The sequence below is a fragment of the Macroventuria anomochaeta genome, assembly GCF_010093625.1.
Source record: "Macroventuria anomochaeta strain CBS 525.71 unplaced genomic scaffold BU25scaffold_44, whole genome shotgun sequence".
In the NCBI taxonomy this organism is placed as follows: domain Eukaryota; kingdom Fungi; phylum Ascomycota; class Dothideomycetes; order Pleosporales; family Didymellaceae; genus Macroventuria; species Macroventuria anomochaeta.
Window position 1 is genome coordinate 128,660 of NW_022985405.1, and position 20,489 is coordinate 149,148.

General features: G+C 52.6%; 6 protein-coding genes across 6 annotated transcripts; 3 read left to right on the forward strand and 3 right to left on the reverse strand.

Moving 5' to 3' along the window:
• Window positions 1-366: 366 nt before the first annotated feature.
• Window positions 367-3,915, reverse strand: BU25DRAFT_452018 (uncharacterized protein). The gene is made up of 2 exons (XM_033709777.1): window positions 3,559-3,915; window positions 367-3,503 (listed from the first exon to the last, which is right to left on the reverse strand). The coding sequence occupies exons 1-2, from the start codon at window positions 3,698-3,700 to the stop codon at window positions 838-840; spliced, it is 2,808 nt and encodes a 935-aa protein (XP_033556687.1). The 5' UTR covers window positions 3,701-3,915; the 3' UTR covers window positions 367-837.
• Window positions 3,916-6,910: 2,995 nt separating this feature from the next.
• BU25DRAFT_209785 (uncharacterized protein) lies at window positions 6,911-7,340 on the reverse strand. The gene has a single exon (XM_033701184.1). It carries the CDS (start codon window positions 7,297-7,299, stop codon window positions 7,039-7,041), a length of 261 nt encoding a protein of 86 aa, XP_033556688.1. The 5' UTR covers window positions 7,300-7,340; the 3' UTR covers window positions 6,911-7,038.
• Window positions 7,341-8,107: 767 nt separating this feature from the next.
• BU25DRAFT_425664 (glycoside hydrolase family 125 protein) lies at window positions 8,108-9,649 on the forward strand (the record flags this gene model as incomplete). The annotated part of the gene is made up of 1 exon (XM_033708367.1): window positions 8,108-9,649. One exon carries the CDS (start codon window positions 8,108-8,110, stop codon window positions 9,647-9,649), a length of 1,542 nt encoding a protein of 513 aa, XP_033556689.1.
• A 2,288-nt stretch (window positions 9,650-11,937) lies between these two features.
• On the forward strand, window positions 11,938-13,759 carry BU25DRAFT_462819 (uncharacterized protein; the record flags this gene model as incomplete). The annotated part of the gene is made up of 2 exons (XM_033710554.1): window positions 11,938-11,994; window positions 12,041-13,759. The coding sequence occupies 2 exons, from the start codon at window positions 11,938-11,940 to the stop codon at window positions 13,757-13,759; spliced, it is 1,776 nt and encodes a 591-aa protein (XP_033556690.1).
• Window positions 13,760-14,469: 710 nt separating this feature from the next.
• Window positions 14,470-16,551, reverse strand: BU25DRAFT_402512 (uncharacterized protein). The gene is made up of 3 exons (XM_033705046.1): window positions 16,271-16,551; window positions 14,710-16,212; window positions 14,470-14,657 (listed from the first exon to the last, which is right to left on the reverse strand). The coding sequence occupies exons 1-3, from the start codon at window positions 16,271-16,273 to the stop codon at window positions 14,568-14,570; spliced, it is 1,596 nt and encodes a 531-aa protein (XP_033556691.1). The 5' UTR covers window positions 16,274-16,551; the 3' UTR covers window positions 14,470-14,567.
• Window positions 16,552-16,664: 113 nt separating this feature from the next.
• On the forward strand, window positions 16,665-19,862 carry BU25DRAFT_209810 (uncharacterized protein). The gene has a single exon (XM_033701186.1). It carries the CDS (start codon window positions 17,097-17,099, stop codon window positions 19,644-19,646), a length of 2,550 nt encoding a protein of 849 aa, XP_033556692.1. The 5' UTR covers window positions 16,665-17,096; the 3' UTR covers window positions 19,647-19,862.
• Window positions 19,863-20,489: the final 627 nt, after the last annotated feature.

A 20,489-nucleotide genomic window follows, 5' to 3' on the forward strand; every position in this document is an offset into this window, starting at 1 on the left:
TCCCACCTCGACCCTTCGCGCAAGCGATCGCCCTTACCTGGGTTTTGCGAGCACGGGGCCTGCTGCTCAGCTCATGATAGTCAGAAACCGAACCGCGAGAAAGACAACGTGGGAGAACAAGCGAAGAAGGCTAAGATAGAGGAGGTATACGACATTAGAGAACCAAAGACAGTAATGCAGGATATCGCCAGAGCGACGAAAGAAGAGGAGCGGGATGAAATAGGCATGCGGCCGCATCACACAGACGAACGAGTGAGGGTATCACCGGAGCAATTGTCCATATGGCTGCATCACACAGAGCGGCCTGGAAGGCAAGAATGGGTCAGCAAACAGATTTGCAGCTCATTAAGCAGTAAAGATTGTAGTAGCCTGTCCATATTTGATAATCGATAGTCGTAATAATATATGTCCATATGCACCAGCAACATGCTAGTCCCCAGCCCAAACGCCGAGTATGCAGCCTATATCGATCTCTCGATCAAAGGGGTATCTTGAGGAGACTTTTCCCAACCCAGAACACCTCTTATACCCATACAAACGCCTTTCAAACAGCAAATCCTTGAAACAATGGTAATAATCAACACTAGGTGCTTATGACGCACCGGCTGCTCGTTGTTCCCAGTTCAGATTCTGGAAATATCTCTCGATCTTCTCACCGCAATATGAGAAGTGCTATCTCTGAGATCCCTGGCCCAGTCTTTTGAGATTGAAGCATTCTTTGATGTTCCATCGGAGGTTCTCAATGGTATTGGGTGAGACCTCGCGCTCTTTGCGAAAGGATTGCTCTGGCGGTAGTTGCCGCTCAGGCGACGGCTTCGGTAACGAACGTGGTGTCTTTTACACACCGCTCCAGTTCATGTCGCCTCCGCCCTGTTGCTGCATGCGCTGCTGCTGTTGTTGCTGCGCTTGGCGCATCATCATCATCTGCTGCACTTGCTGCTGGTTCATCTGGCCTATGTTCATGCCCTGCATGCCTTGCATACCCTGCATGTTCTGCATGTTCATGCCTTGCATGTTGCCCATGTTCATTTGGCCCATATTGCCCATATTCATGCCTTGCATGTTGTTCATCATGCCTTGGGGCATCTGACCACCCTGCTGCATAGCCTGTTGACGCATGCGCATGAGCTGGTCGTTGCGCTGTTGGTGGGCACGCTGCTGGAGAAGAGCTTGCTGGTACTGCTGCATTTGCATAGGGTTTTGACCGCCTGGCATCTGGCCTTGCATACCCTGGTTCATGGGCATCTGGTTCTGACCCATCTGTTGCTGTGCCTGAACTTGAGCTTGTTCCTTGCTGCGGATGAGCTGCTCGAGCTGGTGCATCTGCTGGACATGTTGCTGCGGAACTTGGTTGCCAAATGTCGTCAGCAAGTGTTGCTTGCGCTGCTGGTAGTGATTTCGCAGCTGTGCCACGTTCATGTTAGCCATATTATTCGGAGCTTGTTGATTGGGCATGGCGTTCTGGGGACCCTGGGGAGACATCTGGTTCATGGCGTGTTGTGTGTTCTGCTGCTGCGCTTGCGCTGCCTGAGCTTGCTTCAGCTGCTGGAAGTAGCCTTGTGCAAGTCGCTGCTGGTAGAGCTGTGGGTTCTGGCCATTGGGTATACCTTGCGCCTGGACGTGCATCTGCGCCTTCTGCATTGCCATCTGTTGCAGGTTTTGACCACCAGGAGACATACTGTTCATCTGCTGGTTCTGCAACTGCTGCAGTCGAATCTGCTGCATTCTCTGCTGGTTTTGTTGGGCTTGCACAGCCTGCATCTGCTCAGGGGTCATGTTCTGGGACTGAGGTATCTGCATCATGATCGGCGTCGCGCCCTGTACCTGCAGAGAGGGGCTGCCCTGGTTCATACGTGGTGTAGGCGTCATATTTCGGTTGGGCATAGCAGAGTTCATGACAGGCGTGCCTTGCATCATCTGAGGTGTGTTCGTGCGGCTCATCGAACCCTGCTGCTGACTAGCAGTACGTGCCATAGGATGATGCGAGATAGAGGAAGGCGGTCGAGCAGGGCTGGCGATAGCATGGTTTGAAGCAGTCGCGACCATGGAGGTACCGCCCATGGCGTGACTTGCTTGCCCACCAACACGTGGAGAAGCTGCTGCTGCTGCTGCCATGGGGGTGTTCTGACGCACACTGGGCGAGAACTGGTTTTGTGTGGCAGACTGGGGCGTCTGTGAGATCTGAGCCGCGGCTGCGCTCGACATTTGCGCTGCCTGTGCGACTCGAAGGGCTTCGTTCTGCTGCATTTGATTCTGCTGCAACATCTGCTGCTGCTGTGCTTGTTGACGTGCCAGCAGCTGCTGTCGCTGCTCTTGAACCTCGGCCTGTTGTCGGTTGGCCTCCATGTCCCTCCGTTTCTGCGCTTCGGACTCCATCTGCGCCTGCCTCTTGGCCTGCGCCTGACGAGCGTCTTCTTCCTTCTTGCGGCGATCTGCTTCCTCGTGGTTGGCCTTGATACTCGCGAGGGTTTTGAATCGAGCAAAGGACATGGTGTTGGCTGCGGCGCGTACAGCACCCTCATCGCCACCAGCAGTGGTAGTGTTGAGAGTCGCCTGCTGCTCATCACCAGCAAGCATGAAGCTTTGAAGGTTCTGTGCGTCGGCCTCGTCAGCTGCAAGCTCAGCAGTCGTCCTCTTGCGGGACTTGCGTTCTGGCGGTGGGTTCTTATTGTTGGGGTGGGTCACAGCGTCTATCAACGCGACTGATTCAGCGAAGCTCTTGGTAGGTTCCAGGTACAGCTTGGGGCATGTTGCATTGAGCAACTCGGCCTCGAACTCGTGCACGTTGCTGTCGTCGATCATCATTTTCTGGCGCTTGGGACTAGGCCCAGCGGAAAAGGTCGGCGTAGGTGGCACAGCAGTCAATGGAGTGGGCGGCATGCCTGCACCGCGTCCAGCGGCCTGCATCCTCTTGAGAGCAGCGGTGTCCGTAGCCGGCGTAGTAGCGAGTATCGACACGTCAGACAATTGTGCTTGCGTAGAAGGGAACAAGACGACGGTGGTAATCTTGGGCCCGCTCGCTGGCTGCTTCTGCGACGCACCATTCGATCCAGGCGCGAGCATGTTCTCCTTGTCCTCCTTGTCGCCGGCCTCTTTGGCCTGTGCTGCGGCTCCGTTGGCTTTGGGGTTAGGCTTGCTGTTCGGGTGGGTCCCGTAAGGGGACGGAGTGATGAAGTTGTTGTTGTTGTGAATCGAGAAGGCTGTCTTGCTGCCATCGCCTGCGCCGTTTGCACTGTCCTTGGGTTTGGCGGTGTTGTTGCGGTAGTTGTGGACTTCGACGATCAGGCAGCCGTCGTAGAAAGGTGTGCCATTGGCGTAGAGCTCCTCAAGCATGTTGTGAGGGAGCTTCTTGTCGCGCAGGGCGGTGAGGATCTCCCTCATGGGCGAGGCGTACGTCAGCGTCTCCTGCGAGTCGTTGATGCGAAAGTGGTTGGGGAAGAGGTGGACGCGCATCGAGGGCAGCTTGCCGCGGTGCCTGGCAAGGATAGCCTCTTGTGTGTAGACTGCGCAATATGTTTAGCTGCGCGCTCGCGCATAGCAGTGTTGTGTGGTGCGTACCATAGAGCTTGGGCTCTGGCTTCGCGCTGTCGTTCTCCATGTTGTTGGTCTTGGTGACGACGCGCGCAACACCAGGGCGCTGAGACTCGCGGCGCACGCGCAGAGCCTGGGTAGGCCGAGCTGTCGCGACTGCGCCCGACATGGTGGTAGGTGTTGTGGGTGCGAAAGCGGGGTGGAGCAGGTAGTCGCTGGGGTCTGGGGAAGCTGCGGCCAGCGGTGAGGTCAGGCAGGCAGGCAGCTGCGGAATGTAGCCGTTGCACGTAAGAGGGCCGGCGCAAATGTGCGCGCAAGACCCGGAGAAACTTCAGGTGCACAGCTGCAAAGTCGTGACTCGATAGGTTGGGGTGCAGTTGGAGGTGTCTCAGGTAGATGTGGTTTGAGGCACCGCGTTTGTGAGGTCTGAAATGGCTTGGCGTTGTATGTTGGAACGACCGCCTCATCACATGACTTGATGGTCTAATTTCATCCTACACCAAGGCATTAACTGTATATTTGGACATGCAACCAAGTCTGCAGAAGCTTGGCTTGAGCAGTCGCGCCTCGTGGGCCATCGTTACCGTGTCCGTGCACGTAATGCGCGGATTCGCGTAATGCGCCGAACCATCTTTTTGCACCCATACTTCGCAGTTCAATTACTCAACGCCACAATGACTATGAAATCTGCCTTTATGTCGTCCTGACATGGCTTGCAGCCAACAACAATCCTCTTGTTCCCTAAGGCTCCCAGGATTGCCAAGTGTCAGCTTGCATCATTGATTGTGGAACAGGTTAGTGTTGAAGTCGTACTTTAAGCAAAGCTCGTAAGCACTATTCTATTGGTTCTCGGGGATGAATACGGTGACAGGATTCCAATGGGGGTTGGCTGCAATGAGGAGTACAGATACGATCTGTCTGTCTCAAAAGCAGGGGTGACAATAAGTAGTACAGAGTAGACTGTCTAGCAATTGAGATCCAGAGACAAACTTGATTGACTAGGTTGAACAAGAACCATAAGGGTTGTGTTCCTACTTGCTTATATATTGTCCACTAGATTCTGCTCGTTGACGAGCGGATTTGGTCCTGGCCTATCCGGATGGATTGTGCCTCGTTGACGAGCATCGCGCCATGCTCGTTGACAAGCACCACGTCATTGAGTCGGCATCTGTCACTTCCAGGTTGACACCATCCGCGGTCAAGGAATGACAGAAAGGTCCCAGGATCTCCGGCACAGTAATGAACTCGCTGGCAATGGTTACCTTGAGCTTGAAGCTCTCCTTTTCTGGTATGCCTAGATGAGCCCTGGAGTTTTTTGCCAATACAGTTTGCCAATTGGGATAGATGTCCGTAATACCATCGTGGACGTCAACGGTCAAGTTATGAATGAAGTCGCCGGCCCGGACGTCTGTGTAGTCAGCTTTGCTCCGCTGCATATACTGCCGTATATAGTCCGAATGCATTGTAACTCCTAGGGTCATGCTATAGCACCACTGCATGGCTTCCGTGTCCGTATCGTTTCCAACAATGGCTGGATCCAGGAAGGAAACAAGCAGTCCATCGGCATCCTCAGTAGAGCTCGAATACCAGCGTTTCAACAGGAGGACTAGAAGGCATTTTGAATGCAAAGCACTTTGAACATTTCAGAGGGTGGCAGTACCTGCCATGCTCGTGAGCAAGAGCAACAATAAGCTTCTTCCTCGTTCCGCACGCAGCGTACTGGCGGCACACGACATCTGAATCGTATCTCAGGCAAAATTACAACCTACAGGTAAGCATTCGTGCACGCAAGTCACGTGTAAGCAATAGTAGAGGCCCACGCGAGTTCCTCCATTGCTACTTTCCTGATAGCTATTGAAATTTACCTACTGATCTGCCCAGAAGAGTGAAGGCTCGAAGTAACACTCGATATGACCCAGTTGATCCTTCCTGTTGACGGATTCCTTGATAGCTGAATCAATCGCAGCTGTAAATGTCAATAACATGCACTCGACCTGCGTCACACAACGCACCGTTCAGGTCCGACAACATCTTTGGATCATCAGAGAGCTGATGGAGGAAACGCCACAAACCGTTATTGAGGATTTCGAGGCTGCTCATCGAGTCGGCTGCGGTCGCCGCTAGAGCGTCCAACTCTTTGCACAGCACAACCTGGTCCATATCGTCGTCGCCCGACCCATCCTTGACCGCTCGTACCACCTTCTTGACGCTATCGTAGCCACCAAGAGCCTCCTGCGCTACGTCAAGCTGAGTTGTGATGTAAGACAAGGACGGTATATCCGCCTTTGATGAATAGAAGGCTTTGGAAAGGGCGTCAAGAACCCGGAAAGAAGCTTTGTAGAAGCGGTTCAATGTCTTGGTCTCAGAGACGGCAGCAGCAAAAAGCTGGGATTTATGATCCTTGGACGCGGCGTACTCGTATGACGCAATCATCTCATAGAGTTGCGACTTCATAGCAACATGTTGATCCTCCAAAGCACGATTGTGCTCTGCTAAGGCGAGATTTTGCTGCAGCAGATCGATGTTCTGTTCCCGCACAGCAAGAGGATCGTCTTGCAAGGCATCGACAAGCGTTTCCGTGTCGTCGGTGTCGCCGGACAACAAAGAGTCAGTATCGTCAAGTGCAGCCTTGATATTATTCGCCTCCTGGACTTGCAGGTGGAGTTCAGCGAGTAACTCGTCCTTCTTCGCCAGTTCTTTCTCCTTCTTCGCCAGCTGCTTATCCTTGCGCTCAAGTGTCTTTATATCTGACTTGCGTAGTTGTTCAAACATCGTTTCAGACTTGCGGTTATCTTCCATGAGCTTGTTGATGACGACTTGCTGGTTCTCGATCTGAGTTTGTAGATTCTCGATCTTCTCGGCGGCGGAAGCATCGGCCTGCTGCTTGTCCACGATCTCGTTCAGCTGTTCCCGGTAACGCTCGACGCGCTTCTGAAGGTCATCCGACGTGTCCTTGTAAAGGGAAAACTGGCGCTGAGCTTGTTGCAAGTCGACCTTCATAGCTTGATATTCTGCGGGAAGATTGTCAATTTCCACCTGCTTCTCGTCCAGGTCCTTCGTTAGGGTCTCGTTTGTTGCCTGCAGCTCCTTCTCGCGACCTTCGAGCTCCTTGATATACTCTCGAGCTGTCTTCAGTTCGGTCATCTCCTGGAATTGTTCACGCATATCCTCCGGCAGGATATCCTCGAACTCCAGGTTATTTGCTTCAGCTGCGGCCACAAGAGCAGCCAGCTGCTTCTGGTATTCGCCGCAACCAGCCATCGTTGTTTTGAGTGGGGCGTCTGAGGCTTCCAAGGTTTCTGTTAGTTCCGAGGTTTCGTGCGGTCTGGTTGAAGGTGTCTGTTTGTCTTGGTTGGCGGAAAGAGCTCCTTGGCCCAGAGCGGGAGGTTCTTTATGAGTTTGATGGAGCGAGCGCTATTGGAACATTATTGACAAGTAGTGAGCTGAGATGATGAATAATATGCCGAGAGAACGATGAGTGAAAGTAGTGTGTGCATTGTGCTTTCGTTAGTCGTCGTTGTTTAGGAACACTGTAGCCATTGCCACGCTCAATGCAGCTGCCGCCTCTGATGGCAAGCATCTACGAACATCGGACCCGCCGACCCTACCATAGCTGAAGGCAGTGTCAGTCCGCTGTCTCCTTGTGCATGCCTGCCTAGGAGGTATACGCAGATGTTCGCGTGACAGACGGTGAAATGAATCCTTAATGAGCATACGCAGAGCCACGGATCGGGTAGTGTGTGATATGCAAAGCAAGACAAACTCCATCTTTATCCCTTCAAAGACGAGTCGTGCGTTTGTGTAATAGAATGACACCACGATGTTTGTGCGTGGTGTTGATTCCCAGTCCGCCTTAGAGACGAGGATGAATCGGGCCGAGCGCGCCGCTCCACATTTGCTCGAGGAGCTTCAACTGAACTCCTTCCTTGTCCCTGATGTTCCCTCATCCAACAACGCTTCACTAGCGTACACGCACAACCAACTAGTGGGCTTTCCTTGACTTCACTTGGCCTGTCAGATGAAAGAGTATGAGGAGATGGCGTACTCGCCAATACTTGGCATCGTCAGACTGGTGCAGGCCTTCTTTGGTTCAGGCCTGTAGCCACCCCGCAATCCCACCGAAGCTTGATGTTCACTCCATGTTGCGATCTACCTCCTCCATTTTTTGGTCATTTGGCACACGATCTACCCTCGTCCACATGGGACATGAAGATACACAGCCTATAGCAGGCTGTCATGGAGCTTAGGACCTTCTTCATTTAAACGCTTTTCAATATCTGGCCTTGCGTCTGCTGACAACTTCAACAGGCCAACAAGCATAATGACGTCTGCAACTGGTAGTCTATTGCCGAATAGCTTCATCAGTTGTTACGTTACATCCGGCAGAGCTCCCCTTTATGGATCAACAGCGGGGTAGAGCAACGCAAAGTGTGGGTCGACGTTGAACACGCGACCTTACGGTACCTCGTGCGCTATCGTGGGATATACGAAGTACTTAACCGGACTTGAAGATCGTCTCTTTGTTGTCTTACAGACTCTTTGTTCACAACTCACCTCCTTTGTCTCGTTCTTTGCAATGCGGCAGTTCAATGTATTCAAGGCTGCTTGCCTCTTGCCCGCCCTGATATCAGCACAGTGTCCAGAGTATATCGATTACGCAAAGGAGATTCACGAGCCTTCGAGCTCTGGGAAATACAAGCTTGCATACCAACGTCCTTCAGAAGAATGCCGAACGTTTAAGAACCAGGCACTGGAAGACACGATCACGCGTCTCGAGACCGTTATTCATGACCCAGATCTTTATCGACTTTTCCAAAATGCGTACCCTAACACACTCGACACGGCAATCCGGTGGAAGGGAGTCGCGGCAGACAATGCTGAAGAAGAGCTTACGTTCATCATTACGGGCGATATTAACGCGATGTGGCTCCGTGATTCATCAAACCAGATGCAAAGCTACCTGTCACTCCTTAATGCTAGCAGCGACCCGAACTCAATCGCAAGTCTTTACCGAGGTGTCATCAATCTGCAGGCTCGCTACCTCCTCACATCGCCTTACTGCAATTCCTTCCAGCCGCCTGTGGAGAGTGGAATTGAGATAGCGCTAAACAACGCCGCTAGTGAGGACACAGTCTTCCCTGCCTACTCCAACCAATCCGTTTTTGAATGCAAGTACGAACTTGACTCACTGGGGGCTTTCCTGCAGATCTCTACAGACTACTACAGAGCCACGGGCGACTACGAGTTCTTTGGCAAGTTCAAGTGGATCTCGGCTGTTGAAGCAGTCCTGAAGGTGGCACATGATATGATGTTGCCTACATACGGACCAGAAGGAGTAGTTCTGGAAAGCTCATACACTTTCACGCGTCTTACAACACGTGCAACTGAGACGTTTTCGAACGACGGCATTGGCAACCCTGTTGCTAACGGCACTGGCCTCATCAGAAGCGGTTTCCGGCCCAGCGATGACTCGACAATCTTTCAGCTATTCATCCCAGCAAACATGATGTTCAGTACTCTCTTAGCCTCCACATCGGAGATCATGGGCAAGCTGAACGTGGGGAATTCGGCATCACTTGCCCAACAGATGTCCGATCTGTCGAATTCACTTCACGATGCCATCGAAACGCACGGCACGGTCGATCACCCCACCTATGGCAAGGTTTACGCCTTCGAAATTGATGGCTTTGGTTCTACAGCGATTATGGATGATGCAAACATCCCTTCGCTGCTCTCTGCACCCTTTCTTGGGTATCGCATCGATGAACAAACCTACATAAACACACGGAATCTCATCTTGAGCGCCACTAACCCGTACTACATGCGTGGACCCGTCATCAACGCCATCGGTGGGCCACATCAAGGTCCTGGTATGGCATGGCCGATGGCTTCTATTGTCCGCATCTTGACAAGTGACAACGATGAAGAGATCACCAACGAATTGATGCAGATTGTCAGTAGCACTGACCGACTGGGCTTGGTGCACGAGAGCATCAACACCTTTAACCAGAGCGACTGGACAAGGCAGTGGTTCTCATGGGCCAATGGTCTGTTCGGGAACATGATTCTCGATTTGGAGAACCGGAAACCAGGCATCTTGGAAACGAGCTTTCAGTGAGCAAGGCAGACTTGCTTGCCACGTCAATTATGTGCATCAATGAATTTATGTGCTCTTGCAACCACTTCGACGATGTCGTGCAACTTCCAGTTCGCACGTATCGGTGTACGCATGCCATCACACAGCCTGGTGATCAACTCTGTGGTGTCACCTGTTGCTTCCCCACTGACCCTGCATGCTGACAGGAGATGGCGGCCATGCTCATTCCCGCAGCGGACGGGTGTTACCAGCCCCAACCAACCTCTCGTGGCACTTTCTCAGAGTACATGGACTGTTAAGCCGATATCGATGATGTCCGACCTTTTGAGTTTGTTGACGAGATCGATAAACTTTCTGTGACTTCCGAGCCGGCATCCGAGACTATACCCTGCTGGAGATCAAATAAGGCTGGGAACCCCACCAGGTGGATGCCAAAATCCAAGGAACAACGATTGCCTCCGGCATGTCTTCGATCAAAGCGCTACCGTCATCGATGCGTAACAGACGCTCGTTCCAAGGTGCAACAAATCGCAAAACATGGCAGTGCTGTCTCAGGGTTTGACACAGGCTGACAGCGGTTGATAGCGCACTGGATCTGCGCTGTGCCGCCTCCAGCGCTTCGAGGCTGCTGAAGTTGGCGCTATGTAAGCCTTAATATGCCTGAGGCGGAGTGGAGGCCGTAGGTTTCAGCTCCTCACCGGCAACTGCGTGAACGTTGTTCGTGTCCCCCAGCCATGTTGCGTGCTTCACGAGACCACGTCTCCCTCCTCGTTTATCGAAAGATGCCAAATCTTGATTGTGCACGAGCAAAGGTACCGCAGCTGCTGGCGTTCGTCAATGCATGGTCGGCGGGATGCTAGGCCCCTCGTGGATGGCTCTGCTGATATGAGTGGATCTCACTCCTGAAGCGTGCCACTTTGGGGCAAGCGCTTCTAGTAACGCGCGCGAACTAGAGTCGCGTATGGCACGTTGCTGGCCAACAATGGTAGGAGATGTCACCAAATGAGATCTGCTCAGCTTCCGACGGAGCGAACAACCCTGCTGATTTCATCCTACGAGACGCCTCCAGGACGATGAACGATGCTACACCATGGTGATCTTGACGTGTGGCTGACGGCGAGTCCGGATGCAGGACCACGGTTCACTTCCCCTTAGAGCTCACGGTATCTGGTTGGAGGTGTTCCTCAAGTCATGGTAACGCATTTGATGGTACTGGAAATGAGGGATATCAAACAGTTTCCCCACCGGCCGGCGTTCGCCGCCAACGATAGCTTATTGCGACAGAAGCTTGGTTACGGGCGTGCACGATGGCGTGTCTCATCAGTGGTCCTATCCAAACCTTGCAATTGCTGCAAGTTTGTTCTTTCCACTCGCTAACTGAGAAGCCGCCGTGGTTGCCGTCCCTTAGGTTCCTGCCATGTCTAGTCCCTATTTGACAGCTACATCTCAGCCTCGGCCGCAGCTCTTGTACCTTCTCTCACCTCGACTTTTGATCAACAGTATACAAGGCTTTTTGGACCCCGCCAGACACTGTGTTTCAAATAGTACATCTATTTACCGAGTTCAGACGGCGTCATTAAGCGCTCAGGCTGGATCATCACCACACCTCGCCAACATCACCAACTGGCGCTAATTCGACCAATACGGAGCAAGCACATCGCAACCACCGACTCGAAAGCAAACCTCCATCGCCTTGTCTGTCCGTCTGCATATCTGCGCTTACTTTTGTTGGACTCGACCAAGGCGTCGGTCCTTCCTGGGCCTCCAGCCTGCATCAGCCCCAGTCAGCCTCGCCGCAAGCACACATCGGCGCATGAGGATCAGTTTCATCTTGCAACCAAACACCACAGAATACCTTCCAGTTGACAAGCGTCTTCTTTTTGACTGCAGGACTATTCTCCGATCAGACCAAACTGCCGAGGCGGCTGCTGCAGTCCAACACACTGTTTCCCATGGCATACTATTTTTGATACCTTGTACATGCAGCATACCAGCATTTAGACGCCTATCCGCTTCACATCTCATCCTTCTTACTCAGAGCGGCTTAACTGCGCCGCGCTTATGACCATGGACAACACCACGCTGCATACGTTTCTTTTGTATGTGTACCCCTATGCGCCGCCGCCAGACATCTGCAGTTTATAACCTTTTACAGTCAATGTCCGGGTGCACTTCGTAGCGTAGTCTTACTCGGATCTTGGGACAACTTCTCTAAGCGCTACAGTCTTCATCTTGATACTCGAGGTGGGCGCAGCATTTGGAAAGGTTGCTTCATTTTCTTCGACATCTTCTGCGACGGTGACCTCAGCATGCTATCACCGAAACGAGACGGCCCGTTGAAGATGGGTGGCACATACTGGTACTATGTAAGTATATCGTGTTTCCATTTTTGATGATGCTGACCTGCAATAGTATGAAGTCGATGGCGACAAGGAATGTCACAATCCCTCGCAGCCTTCGACAACAGTATGTCCTCTGCTGCCTGGGCAAAGCGTCAACATACTGGAGATACCCGTAGAAGAGCGCAGTCGTAGCAACTCCATTGAAAACTCTTCGGCATTTACGCGTAACCCCAAAGACAGGTATCTGACGCCTGTTCCTCCAGGCAAGCCGTTGCCTTCTCCTAGACCTCGAAGTTCGAATCGCGAAGCTTACGCTTTACCATTGCCTTCACCATGGGCTCCCAAATCTGCCACATACCCTCCAGCGGACCAATTCTTGTCACCAAATGTATCACGACATGCTCGAAGCGCATCTGCGTCGCCACTGCTCCCCTCAACGCCACTCTTTGCAGACTTCAAGGATCTGAAGGAGAAGTTCGCTTCAAAACGAGCTCGCTCAAGGTCACGAAGTTCATCTGATGTCAGAGAAATGCAAATCAGCGCGCCTGTACTAATCAGTACAACGGCTGACGGCGTGTTGCCTACTTACCAGCCCACACCACTACGTTCGCCCAGGAACTTCTCTCGGCCACAAAGAACCACCCCCCCACCACTCTCAATCCCAACCATCACCAAAGGCTTTTCACCGCTTACATCACACCCTGTGGACCCTTTCACGGACGCTCAGCCACTCATCGCAGAGCTGCCAGCCAACGAGACACCTGTGCAACGACGTCGATCCTACATGCCATCGACCGTCGTCAGTGACGAGTTCGACATCGAGCCTAGCCGTCACCGGGCAAACTCAGCAGATACCAAACGAACAAAGCGTAGCCTCTACGCAAACGACCGTTGGGTCTCATCACCAAGATTTCAGCACGAGTTCGACAGCAGCATCCAGCAAGCGAGGGAAGTGCAGTTCTTCAAGGCTGCACCAGTTCTTCGGCGCCCGATCCCATCTCTGGCACCACCAGCTGCGGATGAGCGTCCTTCGTCGAGCCATGGAGGAAGTCGCAGCCCTAGTCTGCGAGAGATGCCTCTTGAGAAAGACCTGCCTGCTCTTCCTCAATACCTGATTCCCGCACCACTGTTTGCATGCAATGCATGTGCATCAGAAGAGGCAACACCTATCGATGAGGCAGGGGTCGAAGATGCAGTGACTGACGACATTCTGCAAGCATATGAGGATGATGAAGAGCCGATCGCACAGGTCTCCGAGAAACAGCGCAGCCACTTCTCTACGTGGAGCAGCTTCGACAGCTATGCAACTTCGGAGGATGAAGGCATCACATCACCAACCTTCAGCTCCGCTACCAGCGTCTCAAGCGATGCAGGATCACCTCTACGCCAGTCGATCCGCTACTCCTTCGCCGAGCATGCCTTCAACAAGGCCCAACAAACCACTACGATCACCGAAGTTGACGAAGAAAACGACTTTACCAACAATCGCACTTCGACACCTCCACAACTTGACGTTAATACTCTCCGTCTTTCCGCAATATCATTCAGCTCTGATCTCTTCAACCTCGACATCCAGCACGCAGAGGCTATGCCGAGACGACAGGCTGCCTGCTTTGGTTTGGGCTTCCAAGGGTACAGTCTGCCCGAGGACGGGACGAAGAGCAAAGAGACGGTTCAGAGCGAGGTTACGCTTCGATCGAAACGGATCAGCGTTCAGCGCGAGAGCCCGACGAGCCAATTGGACATGCTTATGGACGACTTTTCATACCTCGGGGATGCTGTTGTCTGAGCTCGGTACTCGCATATTATGCCCTTCTACCCGATACGTTCTCACCGCACCATATTACGACTATCGCATTTCCAGCGATATCTGTTTCACGGCCGATATAACACGAGGGACTTACGGCCGAGCTTACATCTCGCACGAATACGTTGCATCCATTTGACCATGAGTGTATTTCCACCATATACCAGCAAGCGTTTAGCAGGCGGCATTCTGTATATACAAAATTGAAGCGTTCATGTTGGATACAACAATTTGGTGCATAGGAGGTTTGCAGAGTATATAGTTGCATGACACGATGCATTGAATCTTTTACAACCTCCAAGTCACTCCGATTCACATCACCACGTGCCTGCAGTCATTACATGTTCATGCTCTATGACTTTCTATGACTTCAAGAGCGAAACCTTCCACCATTGTCTCCCGAGGGAAGTTGCGGAACGGTGATGTGTGATATTTTGGTATTAAATTATCGCTTCTTTGCAGTGTTCGTTGTTTGCGGAACAGGCAGGCACCTATAAATCGATGGGAAAATGGCGCTGGTACCCAGAATGCGCACATTGTCTTGCAATGAAATTTGACAAGACAGAATGATGTGGGCTTGTCCGGGAACGTTAGAAGTCCCAGCAGGATGTTGTTGCGTTATTTCATGGGTTCATAACGAAACACCATCACGGAGTATGGACAAGTCGGGAAAAACAAAACAGCATGCAAGCAGCTGAAGTCGCTCGTTACATTCAGAAGATTCCGCTCTAATCTATGCTTTTCCGACACCCACCAAGAATTCGCAAGCTCGTAGAAGTCCATGTTACGCTCATGCAATCTCATACACATCAGCGATGGACTTGACGTCCTTGGTGAAGCCAATGTCCTGGTTCATGGAGAGAAGTGTGACGTTCGAGACCTGATCACAAGATTAGCACGTACTTTGTACAGCCGAGAGTGGTGAAACTTACATCAACATCAACGAATGGCGTGCTCTTGCTGAACCTTACACGCATAGGGAAGAACTCAGAATCGCTGCCAGCCTGTGCCTCGAACTCGAAGCTGCCAGAGCTGTTGCTCTCATCAACAGCGCCAATGTTCCACTCAATGCTGTCGCCGCTGACCTCGTACACCGCGTCGAAGGAGCCGACGTTCGGCTCGTCAGTTTCGTATGGGATGGTGACTGTGACGTCCTTGAGCGGTTCGCTGCCAGTAAGCTCGTACTCAACAGTGATGTTGAATGTGCTGCCCGACTCCTCGACCCAGACGCGGAAAGTGATTGGCGGGTCCGAGACATCGTCGGGCCTTGGTGCGAGCTTCCACTTCATGACACCAATGCCCATGTTTGAGGGGAAGCCCTTTGTGGTGTCTGCAAGCTGGATGACTTTGTCGTTCCTGAAGACAGTCTTGTCGACCTTGGGATGTGTCATCAGCTGTGCGCCCCTTGTGTCGCCGGTCTGAAGGTCAAGCTTGACTTGTGTGAGGGATGCGTCGGTGATCTTGAGCTGCATCTCACCCTTGACTTCGAACGATTTCAGCAGACCTTCACGATCAAGTCGCGCGGAGATGGTCTCGTTGGTGGTGATGTGGATAGCTTCACGGTCAGTCGAGGTAGACTGACGTGCGCTGGCTGGGGCTACAGCGGCGGGTGCTGAAGCCTTGGGTGCGACGAGGGGTTCGCTCTCGGGTGGTAGATCTCCAGCGATCTGGTCGAATGCGCTGTTTGTCTTGTTCTTCTTGCCGAGTTGCATACCCTTCTTGCCCAATGCCAGCGGCTTCGCTGGTGCCTTCTTTGACGCCTCGTAGCTGTCGTACGTGTCTGGGACCGTCTGTGTAGGCGCGCTGGGTGTGAATGCAGGATACGATGACTGGCGTCCCATGCCACCGCCCATGCCACCGCCCATGCCACTGCCCATTCCACCTCCCATACCTCCAGCTCCAGCGCGTTGAGATCTCGACATCTCCTTGCGCTGCATCTCCAACTGCTTGGCCCTGCGTTTGCGCTCCTCTGAAGCCTCGAGCTCCTTGTTCCGTGCTATAATCTCCTGGATGCGCTCCTCGTGTGACTCCATATCCAAGAAGGTCTTGATCTGGCTCATGGTGAGGTTTTCCCTGTATCCCAATGTAACGATCTCATCGAAGGCGGTGAGAAGCTCGAAAGCGTTCCTGAGAATCTCGCGCTCGTCGAGAGACTTGCATGTTGACGAAACAACCTGGGCGAAGAGGTGTAGCGAGTTGATATCCTGCAGGATGTTGGATTGCAGGTTGGTGATCAGCACCATGTACAGCTCGTCCAAGGGCTGGTATACATAGCGCACGTTGTCCTGTTCGCAGGTGGTGTGCTGGGTGTTGCTGTCGGCGAGCTTGGGAAAGGAGGCGAGGAGGGCCTCGATACGAGAGCGCTGCATCTCTCGAAACTGGCGTGAGAGGACGGCCTTGCCGCCTCGCGTGCATATCGACGCTGCGAGGACCACCTGCATTCGTCAGCTTGATGTTGACAGATGGCCCTTCGAAAGAGCTGTTGTGTTGTACCATTGTCGTAGACGTTCAATTGATAATGTTCAGAGAATTGCTCCCGTGCACTGAGCCGTGTCTTTTGTTGTGCAGCGCTGCGAGCTCGGAGGCTGTGTGGTTGAGTTGGAGGGTCGAAGATGGAGGGGGTTGTTGCTCGAATGGAATTTACAACACCACCCAGATTTCGAATTGGGGTTTCTGACTGCGGAGAGAGGCGCACTGTTCGAGTGGGCTCTCTGATAGGCAGCTGTGAATTCAACAACCTAATCGGACAACCCTATCACAAGCACTACCTCAAGTCGCAACACTGAACACCTGGAAGTTCGATGTGGAGAATCACGTGTGGCAGGGGCCCTGTGCTAGCGCCTTCCGCAGCACTTAAGCAGCTCCTCCCTTGCCCGCAGCTCGACACATCAAACGTCGGCCACATAGTACCAGCACCGCACAGCGACACGCCTCTCTCACGGTGACAGCTTCTGTCTAGTTTCTTGTTTTCGGTTCAAGTTGCGGTTCGGGAGCATTCACTGCAATACCTCGCCTCGCAGATTGCTACTACCCTGCCTTGGCGCGTCACGGTCCCACGGTTCCCTCTTTGTCTTATTTCACCCTTCCCCTCGACCCATAAACACTATCTACCCTCACACCTTCGAGAGTGTACTTTCTCGACGCGATGCGCTAGTAGTCCTCAGTGTCGAGATTGCAAAACAATCAGCGCAGCTTACATATACCTCTCCGCCGCCTTGCCACACGTGGTCGTGACGCGCTTGAATTGATTACGCCTCGAGGTGTTCCCCCTCCCACAGTATATGCCAGCTGAGCTGCTGCTCTACACAGCCCAGACACCATGACTACCACCGCACAAGCTATACCAGCCCTCGAAGTCTCCGCACCTGACGACAACATGGACGTACTCTCTGATACTGGCTTCGACTTCGGCGATGGCGACATCGACCTCGATCTGGATACTGCACCCTTGGTCCAAGATGATAACATGTCACTCAACGACGCGGCGACAGATGGTGGATTTGACATGCAAGAGCTACCAGCCGACCAAGACGATTTTATGGCTGATCATGGCGATCTGATCGAGGAAGATGATGTGTACAACGATGGTGGCGCCGCTGCAGTGTCACAGACTGTAGCCGAAAGTGCTACCACTTTCGAAGCAGACATGCTTGCGCCGCCAGACGAAGATCTGATCGACTACTCAGATGATGAGGCACAGCAGCCAGTCAAGATGCACAGCCCATCAGTGCATGAAGAGGAAGATGCACGAGTATCCTTTGATGTCGAGGCTACATCTGTGCCAGCCGATGACCACAACGAGGACATCCAAACGCAAGAAGACGCGCAGCCACTCGAGCCCATTGAAGCCGCTGACGATGAGATGCAAACACGTGAAGATGACGTCGCGAGGACCCTTGAACGAAGAGATGCTGGTCCTGAGAATCAGTTACAAGACGCTGAACTGCAGCGTGAAGGCGACGACGAGGACTACGTTCATGCCGACGATGATGGTGGCGTTTCGCTTCCAGCAGATGAGCATGCTCACCATGACGATGACGCCGCTGTGGAACAGCAAGAAGAGCAGCAACAAGACGCAGGGAACGACAATGAGAGCAATCACCACGATGTCCAGCAGATCGAGTTGCGACCAGTGACCGTGAACTACGCAGGAAACGAATTGTGGCTGTTCAAGCAACATGACCTCGACGAGAGTGGTGACTTCTTGCTTGAAGATTTGTCAGTGGCCAAGTCTAGCATCTCGGATCTCTTTCAAGCATGCAGGCTGTCCCTTGGTGACGACGTATCTGGCGAACACGAGATCGGGTTCCGTTTCGACCATTTTCACAACCTCGAGCTCTATGAAGACAACACTGCCTGCGTAGCTGTGTCTTTGGAGCGCCTGGTAGATATGTACCACACATTGCAAGCACAAGATGGCAACGATGATCCGGAGTGCTTCTACATCACCCTGCAGTTCCGTCCACGCTTCGCTACGCTGCTCGCTGATGTTGCCCAATATGCTGAGCAGGGCAGTGGCTATTCTGCCTTGGACGCCGCAGTCGCAGCAGGCGAGACCCACTTTTCGAATGTGTTCTCTAGTGCTTCGACAGAACATGATCATGTCGAATGGGACGAAGAAGAGAACGAAGAGGAAGAGGCTAGCTCTCCTGGTTCCGTCCACAGCATCGTCCCACAGGAAGCGGAAGCTGGTGAGCCTGATGAACAACAGTTCGAGGATGTCGAGAACCGGGAAGACGAGCAGGAAGAAGATTCAAGCCAAAATTATGCACAGCATCAGCAGGGTGTAGATTTGGAAGGAGAGTTGAATCAGGCTCTGGACGCACAGGACGAGGAATCTCACACCGCCCAAGAAGCTGCTGACCTGGACCTTTCGGAGAGCGTAGCTCCTGGTATAACCTTAGATCACGCAGAGGCAGCACACGAGCCAGAGTCGGAAGCAGCGGAACGACACGCCTCCGAGACCAAGGACGAGAGAACGCCCGACCAAATTGCGCATGAGAAACAGGAAGCGGAGGATTTTGTCGACTACAGTGATGATGAGGATGCTCAAGAAGATAAGTCCGTGCCAGCGCATGTGCCATCGCCGTCTTCGTCTACTGTTCAGGGAGACGAACCTACGGAGATCCAAGTGTCAGGGCTCGCTCCTGAGCATGACGGCCAGGATGAAGGAAACATCGTTGAGACCGGTTTCGATGAGCACGATGACGATGCCACTTTGCTTACGCAAACACAATATGGTGATGATGCAAACCACTATGCCTTCCAAGACTACACAGAGACATACGACCAAGGCGATCCGTTCCAGGACTTCGAAGCAGATGGCACCGTGGGAGACCCATTCGAGGCGAATGATACCTTCAATGGCGACACTAATCAAGATTTCGCCGACTACGGCTTCCAGAACATGGATGGTGAGGAGAACCTAGGCTTTGATGAACAGCCCTTGGACGAAACCAATCACGGCGATCACGTCGACGAGGCCTTTGGGGCTGTTGAGGATGTCACACATGCCGATGCCTTCTTGGACCTGGATAATGCCCCTGAATGGGCCATCGACGCAGACCCGGCTTCGAACCTGCCAGGAGAAGACGCAGTTCTTTTACATGATGATGCCACCGCACATGAAGATGAAGAGGGTGGCGCGGTCGAACAGCCTGTGGCTACGTCTTCAGCTGCAGACCTTGCGTTAACCTCATCATACGATCATAAGCCGTCTTCTCCACAAGGACAGAAAAGATCTATCGATGAGGTTGGCGATGAGATTGATGATGCGCCCGACTGCACAGGTATGACTCTGTCCTCACCGTGCAAGAGACGTCTCGATGCTGACTTTTGCTTGCCAGACGCGAAAAGACCCAGAGTGTGAAGCCCGCCACCCTCAGAATCTTACGAGGTTTCTTTCGAGTACTAACCATTAGCTCTGCCTTTCATGTTTCCACACCAGCCTTGGATCTCTTCACCATCTTCTCTCTCGGATATTCCTCTCGGCAACTACTCTTTCTCCAACTCTTCGAACATCTGGCGCGCATTGACTTCGACATTGAGCCTGGCTCCGTTCATATAGCATCTACTAATAATCAACTAACCACAGTTTTGATACGTAAGAATCACAGTGAGCCGTTGCTTCCCTCGGGGAGCTTTGCAAGGATGGCGCATCAGCAAGGTATGTCAGTCTGTGTTCACAGATTCTTCCCCTGGATCGTTACACAAAGCACAAAACACAAAACAAAAAAACACAACATGGAGGGCACAATGGTGCACATTATTGGGAGGTTGAATTGAGGCGTTTGGGTTGGCATGGCAGAGACGGCGATGAGATACCCCAGGTTCGAAGAATTGTGGATTTTGTCCGGCGCTCTGTGCTGTCGCAATCGACGTTGCAGGACGGTCAGGACGCATGCGTGGTTGCAAAGACACCAGGAAGACGAGCTGCGTCACTCACGACAGCAGTGGAGTTCAACATCGACTGTGGAGTCGGCAAAGACCTATTTCAGGCATCTTTCGCCAGCCTCGTATTGCGCTGACGTCGTCTGGATGCTGCGATTGGACGTTCTGTATCCTAGATATCTACTTTTACTACTAGTTGAACTCAAGTACAAATGCAGAATGCTGACTACAGATGAGTACGAACGCAGATGCGTGACCAAAGTTTGAATGCGTGAGAGTGATTAAGGGATTCCTTTGGACACGGAGACAGCCAGCCAGAAAC